At 50.1% G+C, this 18,665-nt stretch overlaps 1 protein-coding gene across 2 annotated transcripts in view; it reads left to right on the top strand.

Moving 5' to 3' along the window:
* NFKBID (NFKB inhibitor delta) overlaps positions 1-17,516 on the top strand; it is a 37,317-nt gene extending 19,801 nt beyond the window's left edge. The window contains exons 2-12 of one of the 2 annotated variants that reach the window (XM_056551476.1): positions 5,147-5,223; positions 5,871-5,907; positions 6,823-7,025; positions 7,384-7,601; positions 7,795-7,900; positions 14,207-14,353; positions 14,919-14,976; positions 15,175-15,326; positions 15,661-15,777; positions 16,650-16,814; positions 17,219-17,516. In XM_056551476.1, the coding sequence (XP_056407451.1) occupies positions 5,147-5,223; positions 5,871-5,907; positions 6,823-7,025; positions 7,384-7,601; positions 7,795-7,900; positions 14,207-14,353; positions 14,919-14,976; positions 15,175-15,326; positions 15,661-15,777; positions 16,650-16,814; positions 17,219-17,287 (1,349 nt within the window). In that variant the 3' untranslated portion in view covers positions 17,288-17,516. Of the gene's footprint in view, positions 1-5,146; positions 5,224-5,870; positions 5,908-6,670; positions 6,733-6,822; positions 7,026-7,383; positions 7,602-7,794; positions 7,901-14,206; positions 14,354-14,918; positions 14,977-15,174; positions 15,327-15,660; positions 15,778-16,649; positions 16,815-17,218 lie in introns of those variants that run through there. The other variant, XM_056551477.1, reaches the window with a different exon arrangement.
* The last annotated feature ends 1,149 nt before the right edge of the window (positions 17,517-18,665 follow it).

Here is an 18,665-nt window from a genome sequence, read left to right on the forward strand (position 1 = left end):
GACGTGTTCTCTCCTCCTCCTCCTCTCATACAGACGTGTTCTCTCCTCCTCCTCCTCTCATACAGACGTGTTCTCTCCTCCTCCTCCGCTCATACAGACGTGTTCTCTCCTCCTCCTCCGCTCATACAGACGTGTTCTCTCCTCCTCCTCCTCTCATACAGACGTGTTCTCTCCTCCTCCTCCTCTCATACAGACGTGTTCTCTCCTCCTCCTCTCATACAGACGTGTTCTCTCCTCCTCTCATACAGACGTGTTCTCTCCTCTTCCTCCTCCACTCATACAGACGTGTTCTCTCCTCCTCTCATACAGACGTGTTCTCTCCTCCTCCTCCTCCTCTCATACAGACGTGTTCTCTCCTCCTCCTCTCATACAGACGTGTTCTCTCCTCCTCCTCTCATACAGACGTGTTCTCTTCTCCTCCTCCTCCTCTCATACAGACGTGTTCTCTCCTCCTCCTCCTCTCATACAGACGTGTTCTCTCCTCCTCCTCCTCTCATACAGACGTGTTCTCTCCTCCTCCTCCGCTCATACAGACGTGTTCTCTCCTCCTCCTCTCATACAGACGTGTTCTCTCCTCCTCTCACAGACGTGTTCTCTCCTCCTCTCATACAGACGTGTTCTCTCCTCCTCCTCCTCTCATACAGACGTGTTCTCTCCTCCTCCTCTCATACAGACGTGTTCTCTCCTCCTCTCACAGACGTGTTCTCTCCTCCTCTCATACAGACGTGTTCTCTCCTCCTCCTCCTCTCATACAGACGTGTTCTCTCCTCCTCCTCCGCTCATACAGACGTGTTCTCTCCTCCTCTCATACAGAAGTGTTATCTCCTCCTCCTCCGCTCAGACATGTTCTCTCCTCCTCCGCTCATACAGATGTGTTCTCTCCTCCTCCGCTCATACAGACGTGTTCTCTCCTCCTCCTCCGCTCATACAGACGTGTTCTCTCCTCCTCTTCCGCTCAGACATGTTCTCTCCTCCTCCTCTCATACAGACGTGTTCTCTCCTCCTCCTCTCATACAGACGTGTTCTCTCCTCCTCTCATACAGACGTGTTCTCTCCTCCTCCTCTCATACAGACGTGTTCTCTCCTCCTCTCATACAGACGTGTTCTCTCCTCCTCCTCTCATACAGACGTGTTCTCTCCTCCTCCTCTCATACAGACGTGTTCTCTCCTCCTCCTCTCATACAGACGTGTTCTCTCCTCCTCTCATACAGACGTGTTATCTCCTCCTCCTCTCATACAGACGTGTTCTCTCCTCCTCTCATACAGACGTGTTCTTTCCTCCTCCTCCTCTCATACAGACGTGTTCTCTCCTCCTCCTCCTCTCATACAGACGTGTTCTCTCCTCCTCCTCCTCTCATACAGACTTGTTCTCTCCTCCTCTCATACAGACGTGTTCTCTCCTCCTCCTCCTCTCATACAGACGTGTTCTCTCCTCCTCCTCTCATACAGACATGTTCTTTCCTCCTCCTCCTCTCATACAGACGTGTTCTCTCCTCCTCCTCCTCTCATACAGACGTGTTCTCTCCTCCTCCCATGCAGACGTGTTCTCTCCTCCTCCTCCTCCTCTCATACAGACGTGTTCTCTCCTCCTCGGTGAGGGGCACTATACCCAGAGGAGAGGTCGGTGAGGGGCACTATACCCAGAGGAGGGGGTCGGTGAGGGGCACTATACCCAGAGGAGAGGTCGGTGAGGGGCACTATACCCAGAGGAGGGGGTCGGTGAGGGACACTATACCCAGAGGAGGGGGTCGGTGAGGGGCACTATACCCAGAGGAGGGGGTCGGTGAGGGGCACTATACCCAGAGGAGAGGTCGGTGAGGGGCACTATACCCAGAGGAGGGGGTCGGTGAGGGGCACTATACCCAGAGGAGAGGTCGGTGAGGGGCACTATACCCAGAGGAGAGGTCGGTGAGGGGCACTATACCCAGAGGAGGGGGTCGGTGAGGGGCACTATACCCAGAGGAGGGGGTCGGTGAGGGGCACTATACCCAGAGGAGGGGGTCGGTGAGGGGCACTATACCCAGAGGAGGGGGTCGGTGAGGGGCACTATACCCAGAGGAGGGGGTCGGTGAGGGGCACTATACCCAGAGGAGGGGGTCGGTGAGGGGCACTATACCCAGAGGAGGGGGTCGGTGAGGGGCACTATACCCAGAGGAGGGGGTCGGTGAGGGGCACTATACCCAGAGGAGAGGTCGGTGAGGGGCACTATACCCAGAGGAGGGGGTCGGTGAGGGGCACTATACCCAGAGGAGGGGGTCGGTGAGGGGCACTATACCCAGAGGAGAGGTCGGTGAGGGGCACTATACCCAGAGGAGGGGGTCGTGATTTCTTTATTGATTTTGAGAATTTCGGACTCTCCGCAGGAATTCTTCCCATTATCACAATGATGGCCGCACATTATGTTTCTATCATCTTTATATTATATTTATTATACATTATTTTATAGATCATAAGGTTTGTATGATCGACTGACAACAAATACAGAAGTTATTACAATTGTATTTAAAGCGAAAACAGCAGTGACCCCAATACAAGCACCTGTGTCTCCCCCTACAGTCTGAGGCGTCGTGTTTGCTCACAGTCTCCCCCTACAGTCTGAGGCGTCGTGTTTGCTCACAGTCTCCCCCTACAGTCTGAGGCGTCGTGTTTGCTCACAGTCTCCCCCTACAGTCTGAGGCGTCGTGTTTGCTCACAGTCTCCCCCTACAGTCTGAGGCGTCGTGTTTGCTCACAGTCTCCCCCTACAGTCTGAGGCGTCGTGTTTGCTCACAGTCTCCCCCTACAGTCTGAGGCGTCGTGTTTGCTCACAGTCTCCCCCTACAGTCTGTGGCGTCGTGTTTGCTCACAGTCTCCCCCTACAGTCTGTGGCGTCGTGTTTGCTCACTGTCTCCCCCTACAGTCTCAGGCGTCGTGTTTGCTCACAGTCTCCCCCTGCAGTCTGAGGCGTCGTGTTTGCTCACAGTCTCCCCCTACAGTCTGAGGCGTCGTGTTTGCTCACAGTCTCCCCCTACAGTCTGAGGCGTCGTGTTTGCTCACAGTCTCCCCCTAGTCTGTGGCGTCGTGTTTGCTCACAGTCTCCCCCTACAGTCTGTGGCGTCGTGTTTGCTCACAGTCTCCCCCTACAGTCTCAGGCGTCGTGTTTGCTCACAGTCTCCCCCTGCAGTCTGAGGCGTCGTGTTTTCTCACAGTCTCCCCCTACAGTCTGAGGCATCATGTTTGCTCACAGTCTCCCCCTGCAGTCTGAGGCGTCGTGTTTGCTCACAGTCTCCCCCTACAGTCTGAGGCGTCGTGTTTGCTCACAGTCTCCCCCTGCAGTCTGAGGCGTCGTGTTTGCTCACAGTCTCCCCCTGCAGTCTGAGGCGTCGTGTTTGCTCACAGTCTCCCCCTACAGTCTGAGGCGTCGTGTTTGCTCACAGTCTCCCCCTGCAGTCTGAGGCGTCGTGTTTGCTCACAGTCTCCCCCTGCAGTCTGAGGCGTCGTGTTTGCTCACAGTCTCCCCCTGCAGTCTGAGGCGTCGTGTTTGCTCACAGTCTCCCCCTGCAGTCTGAGGCGTCGTGTTTGCTCACAGTCTCCCCCTACAGTCTGAGGCGTCGTGTTTGCTCACAGTCTCCCCCTACAGTCTGTGGCGTCGTGTTTGCTCACAGTCTCCCCCTACAGTCTCAGGCGTCGTGTTTGCTCACAGTCTCCCCCTGCAGTCTCAGGCGTCGTGTTTGCTCACTGTCTCCCCCTACAGTCTGAGGCGTCGTGTTTGCTCAGTCTCCCCCTAGTCTGTGGCGTCGTGTTTGCTCACAGTCTCCCCCTACAGTCTGTGGCGTCGTGTTTGCTCACAGTCTCCCCCTACAGTCTCAGGCGTCGTGTTTGCTCACAGTCTCCCCCTGCAGTCTGAGGCGTCGTGTTTTCTCACAGTCTCCCCCTACAGTCTGAGGCATCATGTTTGCTCACAGTCTCCCCCTGCAGTCTGAGGCGTCGTGTTTGCTCACAGTCTCCCCCTACAGTCTGAGGCGTCGTGTTTGCTCACAGTCTCCCCCTGCAGTCTGAGGCGTCGTGTTTGCTCACAGTCTCCCCCTGCAGTCTGAGGCGTCGTGTTTGCTCACAGTCTCCCCCTGCAGTCTGAGGCGTCGTGTTTGCTCACAGTCTCCCCCTGCAGTCTGAGGCGTCGTGTTTGCTCACAGTCTCCCCCTGCAGTCTGAGGCGTCGTGTTTGCTCACAGTCTCCCCCTGCAGTCTGAGGCATCGTGTTTGCTCACAGTCTCCCCCTGCAGTCTGAGGCGTCGTGTTTGCTCACAGTCTCCCCCTGCAGTCTGAGGCGTCGTGTTTGCTCACAGTCTCCCCCTACAGTCTGAGGCGTCGTGTTTGCTCACAGTCTCCCCCTACAGTCTGAGGCATCGTGTTTGCTCACTGTCTCCCCCTACAGTCTGAGGCGTCGTGTTTGCTCACTGTCTCCCCCTACAGTCTGAGGCGTCGTGTTTGCTCACAGTCTCCCCCTGCAGTCTGAGGCGTCGTGTTTGCTCACAGTCTCCCCCTACAGTCTGAGGCATCGTGTTTGCTCACTGTCTCCCCCTGCAGTCTGAGGCGTCGTGTTTGCTCACAGTCTCCCCCTACAGTCTGAGGCGTCGTGTTTGCTCACAGTCTCCCCCTACAGTCTGAGGCGTCGTGTTTGCTCACAGTCTCCCCCTGCAGTCTGAGGCGTCGTGTTTGCTCACAGTCTCCCCCTGCAGTCTGAGGCGTCGTGTTTGCTCACAGTCTCCCCCTACAGTCTGAGGCATCGTGTTTGCTCACTGTCTCCCCCTGCAGTCTGAGGCGTCGTGTTTGCTCACAGTCTCCCCCTACAGTCTGAGACGTCGTGTTTGCTCACTGTCTCCCCCTACAGTCTGAGGCGTCGTGTTTGCTCACAGTCTCCCCCTACAGTCTGAGGCGTCATGTTTGCTCACAGTCTCCCCCTGCAGTCTGAGGCGTCGTGTTTGCTCACTGTCTCCCCCTACAGTCTGAGGCGTTGTGTTTGCTCACAGTCTCCCCCTACAGTCTGAGGCGTCGTGTTTGCTCACTGTCTCCCCCTACAGTCTGAGGCGTCGTGTTTGCTCACAGTCTCCCCCTACAGTCTGAGGCGTCATGTTTGCTCACAGTCTCCCTCTGCTGATTATCTTACAGACTGTAAGCCGTACTCTTCCCCTCCACAAACAGTTAAGCAGCTTCTGGAGCAGAAACGGCAACACAACCCAGGCCAGGTGAGAATGGGGGAGGGGTGGCTGCAGGCAGGTGAGGAGGGGGAGGGTGTGGCTGCATACAGGTGAGAAGAGGAGGGGCGGTGGCTGCAGGCAGGTGAGGAGGGGGAGGGGCAGCTGCATACAGGTGAGAATGGGGGAGGGGTGGCTGCAGGCAGGTGAGGAGGGGGAGGGTGTGGCTGCATACAGGTGAGAAGAGGAGGGGCGGTGGCTGCAGGCAGGTGAGGAGGGGGAGGGGCAGCTGCATACAGGTGAGAAGGGCAGGGGTAGCTGCAAGCGGGTGAGGAGGGGGAGGGAGTGGCTGCATACAGGTGAGAAGAGGAGGGGTGGTGGCTGCAGGCAGGTGAGGAGGGGGAGGGGCAGCTGCTTACAGGTGAGAAGGGGAGGGGGCGGCTGCAGGCGGGTGAGGCTGCATACAGGTGAGAAGAGGAGGGGCTGTGGCTGCAGGCAGGTGAGGAGGGGGAGGGGCAGTTGCAGGCAAGTGAGGAGGGGGAGGGGCAGCTGCAGGCAGGTGAGGAGGGGGAAGGGCAGCTGCAGGCAGGTGGGGAGGGGGTGGCTGGATGACTATATTAGTCATGTAGATGCAGGATATAGTCCAGGACGATTTATAGGTCGGATCTGTATATTTATTGTACGTTCTTCTCTTCTAGATATCTACATCTCTGGTGATATATCAGGAGGATCCGGGTTTGTGTTTTGTTTATCTCATTTATGGCCATCCAACTGGTTGGTTCCAATGCTGATCCAGTCCTGCTGAAGGGTCACATGACCTGGGCCCTGAGTCCTCTTAGCTGTAGACCAGAAGTCACTGCCATCCATATATATGAGATTTCTTCAACTGGCAATACGTGTAATAGTCAGAACACAATTTTATATAAGCCCATCCATGTACACCACTTCCTGTCCTGGGTCAGTTACTTCCTGTCCTGGGTCAGTTACTTCCGGTCCAGGGTCAGTTACTTCCTGTCTTGGGCCAGTTACTTCCTGTCTTGGGTCAGTTACTTCCTGTCTTGGGTCAGTTACTTCCTGTCTTGGGTCAGTTACTTCCTGTCCTGGGTCAGTTACTTCCCGTCCTGGGTCAGTTACTTCCCGTCTTGGGCCAGTTACTTCCCGTCTTGGGCCAGTTACTTCCCGTCTTGGGCCAGTTACTTCCCGTCTTGGGCCAGTTACTTCCCGTCTTGGGCCAGTTACTTCCCGTCTTGGGCCAGTTACTTCCCGTCTTGGGCCAGTTACTTCCCGTCTTGGGTCAGTTACTTCCCGTCTTGGGTCAGTTACTTCCCGTCCTGGGCCTGTTACTTCCCGTCTTGGGCCAGTTACTTCCCGTCCTGGGCCTGTTACTTCCCGTCTTGGGCCAGTTACTTCCTGTCTTGGGTCAGTTACTTCCTGTCCTGGGTCAGTTACTTCCTATCATAGTCTAAATGTGCATAAGAGACATTCCAGCTCATTATACAATGTACCATGTGCCCCCAGTGACTGATATAACCCGGATATATATATAATATGATGCTGGAGGTGTCCGGTTTTCTTCTCAATTTCTCTTCTCTCACTCCTTCCTTCTCATCCCACTGATGGTGACAATGTTCTTGTTCTTATGTTCCTCAGGGGCGGTCAGTGCACTTTCTTTCCTCCCCACTGGTTCCGGTCATCAGAAGGATGGTTCCATTGTGTTCCAGAGAGCGGCCCCTCACTACACCTACCCTCCCCAGGAGGACATGTACCCCCCCAGACCTGGTCACATGTTCAGCCATGAAGAAAGATATGAGTCTGGAAGGACTGAATCTCGAGCTCAGGATACAGACATAGGGGTGAGAGAACGTATGGCCAATGACTAAGGGAAAACTAAAGAGGTCACCGGGCCAGGTTCACCCGACCCCCCCCCCCCCCCCCAGAGGAAAAATCATGTTATACCATATAAAATGTATGGACAAGGTCACAAAGATCCCATGAGGACTCCTGGACCTATAGTGTGGAGACACGGCAATCTGTCAATCTTATAGATCCCTATACTTTGACCCAAGATGCAAATAAGGCCCCTAAAAAATATGTATTGGGTGAATCTCCAAAAACCTCTTGGCCAATACAGGGCCGCCCTTGAGGTCACCAATTATCTTGTATATAATATGGAAATATATGTACCTAATAACTTTTTTTGTTTTTATTAAGGTTGCATCACCAGGTTCCTTCATGGCCACCTTTACCCATAATCCATCTTGGATGGGGCACAGTTCAGTGACATGTTCTACCTCCGGCAGGGACACCTTTCTGAGGATACCAGGACCGGTGGTTCCAGATCTGATGCCTCTAGAGTTGGAAGAAGCCAGAAGGCAAGTGCAGGGTCTTAGTCCTGAACAACTTCTGCATCGGGACGAGGATGGAGACACGTAAGTGGGAGAAGGTTTAACCCCGGGACATCTCACAGGTCCTCGTAGGTCAGGTGACTTGGGCCGGGTCCCTGCCAAGAGAAGAGGTGTCCTTGACCAGCGTGTCCATGTGTGATGGGGGCAATATCACTGGTTGGGAGTTACAAATCATTTTCTTCTTATTCAAAAAATAAAATCCCATCATTCTTCCCAGAGTCCTTCACCTCTACGCAGCAAGAGGCCTGCGCTGTCAGTCGTACGCCGTGGCCGAACGGTTCTCACAATACGGTCAGCTGGACGCCAAGGAACATTATGGGAAGGTCAGTAAATAGATTTTATAGTACAAAAAGAAATGGGAGGAGGCGCTCACGGGTTTTAGGTGCAGCAGGTTTCTTTATTTTCTGTGCAAACTGATCAGCGGGACGCCATCACAGGTGCAGGGACAATTGTTTAAATGGCCCCTGTCATGAAATCCAAAAATTTATATGTTGTAGTCCTTAAGTACAACAACATATCTCTAATATACTTTAATCAAAAAAAGGGATTTTAAAACAGTTTAAAATCACTTTTAAATTCGGCCACTAGGGGTCGCCCTCCTAGTGGCCGAATGCATTGGGCAGTGACATCACTAATGAATTTCGACTCGTTGAAGCCTGGCAACGAGTCGGAATTCATTCACTGCGGTGCTCGCTCCTGCCTGTCAATCAGACAGGCGGGAGCGAGCGCTTTGAATGAAGAGGACGTGCGCAGGCTCCCTGGCAGGCCCCGGCGACAGGTAAGATTATCTATGTTGTGTCTGTTACTAAATGTTTTTGCGGGGGGAGGGGAGGTAGTGGGTTGTGCGGCGCAGCGGGCCAAGGGGGGTTGCGGGCTGCGCGGCGGGATGGGCCATCACAGTGTGCCTCCAGTTGTTTCCCCACTACAACTCCCAGCATGCCCTGACAGCCAATAGATGTCAGAGCAAGCTGGGAGTTGTAGTGGGGAGACAGCTGGAGGGACACTGAGTAGGTGAACTAAGGGGGGGGGAGGGAGTTGAGCGGCGCCACGGGGCCAGGGGGGGGGGGGGTTGCGGGCTGCGCGGCGGGGAGCGGGATGTGCGGCCATCACGGTGTGCCTCCAGTTGTTTCCCCACTACAACTCCCAGCATGCCCTGACAGCCAGTAGATGTCAGGGCATGCTGGGAGTTGTATTAGTGAAACAGCTGGAGACACCCTGTTAGGAGAACTAAGGGCGGAAGTTGGCCCCCAGCAGGCATCAGTGACGTGGTGCCTGCTGGGGAAGTCTGCCTGGTAGTGAGCACACTGCCAGGAAAACTAAATGCCATTTTTAAAATAGTATAAATAAATAAATAAAAGCAGGGAGGGTGTTAGGGATAGAAGGGCAATAGGCAGGGACAGAAAAAAAAACAACCATGATGGTGGGAGCTCCCCTTTAACGCCCCTTCTGGGCATTTCATCAGACTGCCTTCACTCCACCGTCACACAGGTAAATACTCCTCTCATGGTGACGTATGGTGTGTAGGGCGGAGCTAAGAGTGAATTAAAATCACATTAAAAACAACACACACAGAAGGTACAAAGAACACATATGGAAAAACAATGGCCCTCATTTATCATTGGAAAACCGACAGTTTTTGACGGTTTTTTTTTTTTTGGTGCAAGATGTCTGCGACAAGCCTTTCCTACGAACCCGACTCGGGGATTTTGAAAGCCTAAAAAGGGACGTTTCCCGAGCAAAACCTTGGTTTCCCACTGATTTATTAACAAACCCGACCCGAATTTTAGGGTTTCAGTGTCCTTTTTTTTCCCCCACTGCTTCAAGCAGTGGGAAAAAGTGTTTGCCGTTTCCCTAATTTTGGAATCTTCATCAATTTTGTTGTTTTTTTGCGACAAAAAATCCGATTGCGCCCCAAAAAATCCGACAGCGACAACACTTGCGACAAATTAATAAATTGATAGGGAAAAAGATGGTCGGGTTAAAAGCCCCCCAAAAAAAAACAACCCGACTTTTTTTGATAAATGAGGGCCAATGACTTGACTGCATTACACAAAAATGCTCAGATCTAAACGATCATTTAAACCCAAGTTTCCCTGGGCGTTTGTTTGTTCCAGGATAATTCTTGCTTCACGTTGTAAGAGGGTTTGTTTTTTGTCTGTCTGTCCCCAAAACTCTCTCCAGACAGAGGAAGGACAGACAAGTAATATCGCCAAGTGTGAAATGAGTCTTGGAGTAAATATGTTCTCTAAAGCGTAAATTAACTGAACGTATGGCGCAACCAATGTAAAAGTGTTTACACCTACAGTGATCCCTCAACATACGATGGGAATCCGTTCCAAATGGACCATCGTTTGTTGAAACCATCGTATGTTGAGGGATCCGTGCAATGTAAAGTATAGGAAAGTGGGCTTCAACCTACGGACCTTCAGATGTTGCAAAACTACAACACCCAGCATGCCCGGACAGCCAACGGCTGTCCGGGCATGCTGGGAGTTGTAGTTTTGCGACATCTGGAGGTCCGCAGGTTGAAGACCACTGGTATTAAAGGTTGTACTCACCTGTCCCCGCCGCTCCGGACCCGTCACTGCTGCCCTGAATATCGCCGTCCATCGAGGTTGCCGCTTCCCCAGGGTGTCCCCGACGCTCCAGCAAGGCCTCTGCTTCCCCGGCATCCTCGCTCTCAGTCGCTGCCATCACGTCATTACGCACACCGCTCCTATTGGGTGGCGTGCACAGCGACGTGATGAGGACGATGGAGAGCGCCGACGATGCAGGGGATCTTGAAGAGGACGGGCCAGTACAGGTAAGTGATCATCAGCGGACCACACGGGGCACCGTAAACGGCTATCTGGTGGCAGCTGAAGCAGTCTGCGCTGCCGGATAATGATCATATGTCGGGGCCATCGTAGGTCGGGGGGGGGTCACTGTACATAAAATGGCGTAAACTACTTAATTAGTGCTACAGCACATAGTATCCCTGAAATGAAGAGACTCGCTTCCAATAGTTGTATTCTTGTCTTGACAAATAAAGTTGCACCAATTACGTCTGTAATTCCCTGGTGACAGGCTGCTATTTAACCAATTGGTTCCTGGTTTTGAGCGGCAAAATGCACTTGTGACAAGTTCATCATGTAGATTTCTGCATAGGTCTCCTTTTTCTATATTCAGAAAGAACGGTGTCGCTCCCGACCAGGAACCAATTGTCACGAATGATCTGTTTAATATTTTCTGCCGTCGGGCTAAAGCGAAAAGAGAATGAAAAATGTTCGTCCTTACATTGTAGCTCAAGCCGGCCCCGTTCTTTTTTTTTTTCTACCTTTCAAAAGGGCGGATCTGTTTTGTCTCCGTGCTCTGTCAAAGGCTTTTTGGAGACCTCTCCCTGGGTAACCTCTTATTGCCAGGCGTATTTTTACATCTCTTGCCTACATTAGTAAGTCCTCGTCACCACTATTCACCCTTCGCAGTCTTGAAAACTGTCCATAGGGGACGGCCCTTTTCACATGATCGGGATCATAGCTTTGAAAATGCAGCAGAGAATCCCAATCGGTTGGTTTTCGTAAACCCTTTCATTGCTAGATTGCCCTCTCTCAGACAAATCAGGACGTCTTAAATTCAAGCTCGTACGGACCAACCTTACTAGTGAATCTCAGATTCATGTCATTAGAAGAATTGACGACCGACACGAAGTCCGCAAAAGCGGACTCCATGTTGGTCCAGAGGATGAAAACATCATCCACAAATCGCCGGTAACAAGCAATGAATTTACAATAAGAATTATTGCTAGAAATTTTTTTTATCTTTTTTCCAAACCTCGCCACGTAAATGTTTGCTAACGTGCAGGCCACTGGGGTAACCATTGCGACTCCTCCAGGCTGAGTCTACCATTGACCATCAAACTTGAAGGAGTTGTAACTGAGTATAATATCCAGTGAATCGCATATAAAGTCGATGTACTACACACTCATCAGAGGCATTTAGAAATTCTCTAATCACCGCTCCTGCTTGTGTAAACGCTCTATGTCTAGTGAGACTAAGATGCAATTAGGGGGCCCGGTGGAATCCTCCAGTGTCTGTAAAAATTCATTTGTGTCCTTTACTAGTGAGGATATCACAGAGGAGAGGATGAAGAAGCCAATCTATAAATTTGGGGATGGACTTCGTTACCCACACTGGAGAAGATAGGTCGTCCTGGTGGGGACTCCAACGTTTTGTGTACTTTTGGCAAGAAGTACCAGTTTGCCACACTGGGATTTTTTGGAAATAATCTTTCATCTTTTTTGAAAGAATATTTTTTTTCCACAAACATACGTAAAAGTGACTAATTTACTGGATGATTTTTTCAGGCGTCTTTTTGATAGTTTACTGTAGACCCTCTTATCTCCTAACTGCTGATTGGCTTCACTCTTATAATACAGTGACCCCCGACATACGATGACCCCGACATACGATCATTTCAGCATACGATCACTCGCAGAGGCCATCACATGGTGAAGGCAGAATCAACATACGATGCTTCTGTATGTCGGGGCCATCGCATAAATGGCTATCCGGCAGCGCTGACTGCTTCAGCTGCCACCAGATAGCAGTTTACGGTGCCCCATGAGCTAACTGTACCGGCGCTGCGGAGCGTCCTCTTCGGGATCCTCTGCATCGTCGGCGCTCTCCATAGTCGTCATCACGTCGCTGTGCACGCCGTCCCGTCATCCAATAGGAGTGGCGTGCGCAACGACGTGATGGCGGCGACGGAGCGCGCGGATGCCGGGGAAGCAGAGGCCTTCGGGGACACCTCGGGGACGCGGCGACAGCAATGGACGGCAACATCCCGGGCAGCGGTGATGGTCCGGAGCGGCGGGGACAGGTGAGTCCAACTTCCTCCTGTAACAGTGGTCTTCAACCTGCCGACCTCCAGATGTTGCAAAACTACAACACCCAGCATACCCGGACAGCCGTTGGCTGTCCGGGCATGCTGGGTGTTGTAGTTTTGCAACATCTGGAGGTCCGCAGGTTGTAGACCACTGTCCTATACTTTACATTGCACAGATCCCTCAGCGATGGTTTCAACAAACGATGGTCCATTTGGAACGGATTACCATCGTATGTTGAGGGACCACTGTACTCGTTTTTCATAATGACGATGTTCCCCCCTTTATCCCTCTTTTATCACGTTGTCATCCCTTTTCTTTAATTTCTCTAGTGCTATTTTTTCTGCTGCTGAGACACTCTCTTGGTCTTTTGGATACACCGGCTCTTTTACTTGCTCCAGTACTCTCTGTTGGAACAGGTCCAAGCCCCTGCCCGGGACCAAAGGTCGGCAGAACGTGGACCGGTTACCACCAGTGAACTCCGGAACAAGAATGGAATCGGTGGGGGGGGGAACAGGGTCATTTTCACAAAACAGTTCTATTAGAGCCTCTGCTTGTGGAGCTTCCCTGAAAACACTGAATCCCAAAGGGCCGATACTGACGGGGACTCCTCCCTCCATTCTACGTTGCTCATAGAAAAATTTATTTAAAAAGTTTTTTTTTCACAAAATAAAAATTTCTAACAGCCTTGAAGAGGTCGACCTCAAATGTTATGGGGGTCGATTCGAACTCTTCAATCAGGCGATATGTTAAATCCTTGTATCTAAAGTCTTTCAGTGTCCTTATCAAGGTTGAAGCCTGACAAGTTGATGATAGTCGGGGGTTTAATGATCGATTAGATCTGAGCATTTTTTTGTAATGCGGTCAAGTCATTGTTTTTCCATATATGTGTTTTTTGTACCTTCTGTGTGTGTTGCTTTTAATGTGATTTTAAATCACTCTTAGCCCCGCCCTACACACCATACGTCACCATGAGAGGAGTATTTACCTGTGTGACGGTGGAGTAAAGGCAGTCTGATGAAACGCCCAGAAGGGGCGTGAAACAATTGTCCCTGCACCTGTGTACCTGTCATGGCGTCCCGCTGATGCTGCTCTGCTTCCGTTTGCACCAAAAATAAAGAAACCTGCTGCACCTAAAACCCGTGAGCGCCTCCTCCCCTTTCTTTTTATACTATGGACTATGTACGTTTTGTTACAGTCAGGAACCTGCTTCCCTGTAGTGCTGGGTTTTGTGGCCGATTGCCAGAGCCGGCTATAGTGCCTATACCTGAGACGTCATTGGCATTGGCCGGTCTTTGTCTCTTTACCTGTGAGATTTTATTTTATGTTGCATTTATATATATTTATCATTAAAATTCCTCTGAACTCGGTCCCTGAGAAGATCAGCTCCCTGAGGGCCAGGGCTCGTACCCACTGATCCTCGGCTCGTACCCACTGATCCTCGGCTCGTACCCACTGATCCTCGGCTCGTACCCACTGATCCTCGGCTCGTACCCACTGATCCTCGGCTCGTACCCACTGATCCTCGGCTCGTACCCACTGATCCTCGGCTCGTACCCACTGATCCTCGGGCTGTTTAGTGAAACTGAAAATTAAAATAATTGTAGAAATAAGAATTTGAGGCAAAAATTAGCGTCCAGCTCTATGGATGTGACTTGGTGAAGGCGCAAATAACGAAAACATCAAAGATGGGGCCAAAAATGTTGATGAATAGATATTACCGATTCCATCCCTTGTGCCCCCAGCTCACCTCTCTTTCCTCCACAGTCTCCTCTCCTGGTGGCCGTGACGGCCAATCAACCCGAGATCGTCTATGACCTCCTGACCCTGGGGGCAGATGCCAATGCTTCAGACTGGAAAGGACAGACCGCTCTCCATGTTGCGGGGACCTACGGCCTTTCAGACGTCCTCAGGGTAAACGTGTGGAAACATTTTCTCCTCAATGTGTCCTTGAGCCTTTGTATTGTGATACTTTCCTCACTCCATATAACCAATATACCCTGTATAACTGCTTTATAGGACGCTACGTCCAACTACTGTATATTCTGCTACCTCCCACTGTGAAGGCCTCTTCATGGTGTTGGCCATGTGACTCCAGACCAATCTCTGGCTATCATTGCAGCAGAGACAAAAGCGGACCCATCACTGAGGAGGATAGACGTCCTCCCCAGCCTCCATCACTATAGAGGATAGACGTCCTCCCCAGCCTCCATCACTATAGAGGATAGACGTCCTCCCCAGCCTCCATCACTATAGAGGATAGACGTCCTCCCCAGCCTCCATCACTATAGAGGATAGACCTCCTCTCCAGCCTCCATCACTATAGAGGATAGACCTCCTCTCCAGCCTCCATCACTATTGCTGTCATTTCAGTGTTGAGGAGTGAGGATATTGATGTCTTGGTGACATATGTGTGTCTGATGGATTTACTCCTCTTCTTTATGTTGCGCTCACTTTAGATCTTTCCATATCATTTCAGGTGTACCGGACTCTACAACATCAGAAGAACATTGACCTGGAGGCCAGAAATTATGAAGGTTAGACAGACAACTTCTATATCCTTGGGATTATATGAGGTGTATACAGTAAATAAAGGTGACCCCTGACCCTGCTGGGTGCAGTTGTGCCCATTAATCCCCAACTGTGGACGACCACAGGGTCCGGTCACTGTAGACTTTAAATGGCTTTTATATTGTTCTTGTTGGTTTTTCGTAACGTTGCCTTGTGTCCTCCAGGTCTGACTCCTCTACACTGCGCTGTAATCTCACAGAACAACGCGTTCACAACCAAAAAGAGCCAGAACACCCCAAATACTCAGCAACGTGAGCGGGAAACCTTCATGTGCGTCCAACTTCTGCTACAGATGGGGGCCAGCTGCACAAGTCAGGTACCAGAACTTGCCAGTTGCTCAGCCTTCAGTGACCTTCAGCATCTGGGAACATAGGGCCTGAGGGGTTAATAATGGAGGTGATCTGAGGTGTTAAATGGCTGGGATCAGCGTTATCTCCAATCCTGACCAAAAGACCTCCTGAGCCCTCACCAGCTGACCCACTAATGGGACACATTGTCCTCTTGTTTCAGTCATGGATGGTCCTGGCAGATCCCACTTTGTGCCTTTTATTTTTTTTTTACCCATTTCTGGGAGGTTCCCCTATTTCTGGTCAGGTTTAGGACTTGGAGGGAGGAGACTGAATCATTTGTTACTTTGTCTCAACAAACAGGAGATCAAGAGTAACAAGACTGTGCTCCACCTGGCAGTGCAGGCTGGGAACGTCCCTCTGGTCAAATACTTCCTGGAGACGTCCCACACCAATCTCCCCGGAGTCATCAATATGAAGGTGAGCGATGCCGACTCCATCATATCCGTGTCCTGTCTTATCTCTGATCTCGGCCTCCATCATATCTGTGTACTGTCTTATGTCTGATCTCTGCCTCCAACATATCCGTGTCCTGTCTTATCTCTGATCTCGGCCTCCATCCTATCCGTGTCCTGTCTTATCTCTGATCTCGGCTTCCATCAACAGTGACTTATGGCCCCCATTATGTCATTGAGGGTCTTCTCCATTAAGTGACAATGTTTTAGATTCTGCTGTGTCTTAATAGTATTTGGCTTCATCACTGCCCTGATCCCCAATACTTTATGGTGGACATAAAACTCTTCATCATTCCTCCGGTGGATTTAGTCTTCCAAACATCTTGGAGTCTTGTTCCTGTAGTTCTGTTTGGTCAGTCTTAGGGCCCCATTTCTTAGATCGCATTCATTTCGATCCATTACACGGCTTACGCATTAGGAGTCTTTTCTGCAGTCGGCCATTAGCCGCCCACCCCTATTACATGGACAGATGTGCAGTCAACAGCAAATGACTTTGTGAGCCCAGACAACCTGATCAGCTGACAAACGAGCCTTTGTTCATTGGCTGATCACACAGGGTGATATTAGTCTGTTCAGCAGATAACCGTCCCATGTAATAATGCAACACTTCACAGCTCAAAAACCAATAATTTGATCCCCTCAGGAACATGTCCCTCGTTGAAGTTAACTTAAATCTCACAGTTAACTTAAATCTCACAGTTTCAGTTGGCCGCCATGATGAAGCCCATAGTCATTAGACCACAGCCCATGGCCCGTCTTAGCTTTGGTCTACAAAATATCTGATCCCTCGTGTTCATGGCCTTTGACCATAATGAGTCCCGTCATCCTTTCTTACAGGCCCATGGTAATACGGCTTTGCACATGGCGGCTGCTTTACCACCTACCCGCTCTACAGAGTATCTGATCCAGCTCCTGCTCTTCTATGGGGGAGACCCCAGCACCCGCAACCTGGAGAACGAGCAGCCGGCCCACCTGGTGCCCCCTGGAGAATTTTCAGAACAAGTAAGTTCTAGTGAGTCCCCCACTGTTATTGAAGACCCTGAGAGGCTTTGACCAAGATGGTGGGAGATCTCCTTTTGTAGACTTATTGTACCAGTGGTGGGGGAGGAGGAGGATGCAGCTGCAGATTTACAGTGAGTAGAGAAGAAGAAAGTAATTGGAGCTTTTAACATCACACCAGGAAGAGCCGCCCACTAAGCAAACATGGAGGGAGGAGCATTTTGGTGGAGGGACCCAGTATAGGAGCGAGCAGGGGTTTTTCACCTTCATTCATCGGATATTTTTCAGCCCAATCTGCCCAGAAATGGCCTCTTTGGGGGAGCATTTATGTAAACCCTTCCCCCAGGACAGTCCCATAATGTCCTTATAGAATGGCCGCATTATCTTCTGACGTGTTTTGCCCCTAGATTAAAATGCTGTTAAAGAGAAGACGTGTGATGTCATCAGCCCGCAACCAATCCGCAACTTCCTCATAGGAAACAACAGATCAGGACTACTTTTTCTAGTCCCAAAGTCCAAGATTCTTTCATCGAAAAGTATCGCAACACAGAGTCCGGGAACCAAGGTTTCTCCTCATAGGGGATATTTATGATTAATAGGGAGAAGTCACTGACCCTCTGTGTGTGAACAGTGAGCAAACATAGTTTCTGTGAAACTGAACCAAAGTTTAATAATAATCATATATGACAGACTAATAACCGTATACGACAGGTGATCTAATAACCGTATACAACTGGTGATCTAATAACCGTATACGGCAGGTGATCTAATAACCGTGTACGACAGGTGATCTAACAACCGTATACGACAGGTGATCTAACAACCGTATACGACAGGTGATCTAACAACCGTATACGACAGGTGAGCTAACAACCGTATACAACTGGTGATCTAATAACCGTATACGACAGGTGATCTAATAACCGTATACGACAGGTGATCTAATAACCGTATACAACTGGTGATCTAATAACCGTATACGACAGGTGATCTAACAACCGTATACGACAGGTGATCTAATAACCGTATACAACTGGTGATCTAATAACCGTATACGGCAGGTGATCTAATAACCGTATACGACAGGTCATCTAATAACTGTATACGACAGGTGATCTAATAACCGTATACAGTTGCAAGAAAAAGTATGTGAACCCTTTGGAATTATATGGTTTTCTGCACAAATTGGTCATAAAATGTGATCTGATCTAAGTCACAACAATAGACAATCACCGTCTGCTTAGACTAATAACACACAAAGAATTAAATGTTACCATGTTTTTATTGAACACACCATGTAAACATTCACAGTGCAGGTGGAGTCCAATCAATGAGAAGAGATTGGAGGTGCTAGTTACAGTTGCCCTGGCCTATAAAAAAAAAATAAAAATAAAAAAAAACACCAGTTCTGGGTTTGCTTTTCACAAGAAGCATTGCCTGATGTGAGTTATTCCTCACGCCAAAGAGTTTTTAGAAGACCTACATTTAAGAATTGTTGACTTGCATAAAGCTGGAAAGGGTTATAAAAGTATCTCCAAAAGCCTTGCTGTTCATCAGTTCAAGACAAATCTATATATAAAATTCAATGTGTATGTATATATGTGTGTATAATGTATATGTATGTGTGTATGTATATATGTGTGTATAATGTATATGTATGTGTGTATAATGTATATGTACCGTATTTTTCGTCCTATAGGACGCACCGGCGTATAAGACGCACCCAATTTTTAGGGGCAAAATCTAAAAAAATAAAGATTTTGAACCCAGTAGTGGTCTTCAACCTGCGGACCTCCAGATGTTGCAAAACTACAACTCCCAGCATGCCCGGACAGCCGTTGGCTGTCCGGGCAT

Source organism: Hyla sarda, unplaced genomic scaffold, assembly GCF_029499605.1.
Source record: "Hyla sarda isolate aHylSar1 unplaced genomic scaffold, aHylSar1.hap1 scaffold_1059, whole genome shotgun sequence".
Taxonomy (NCBI): Eukaryota; Metazoa; Chordata; class Amphibia; order Anura; family Hylidae; genus Hyla; species Hyla sarda.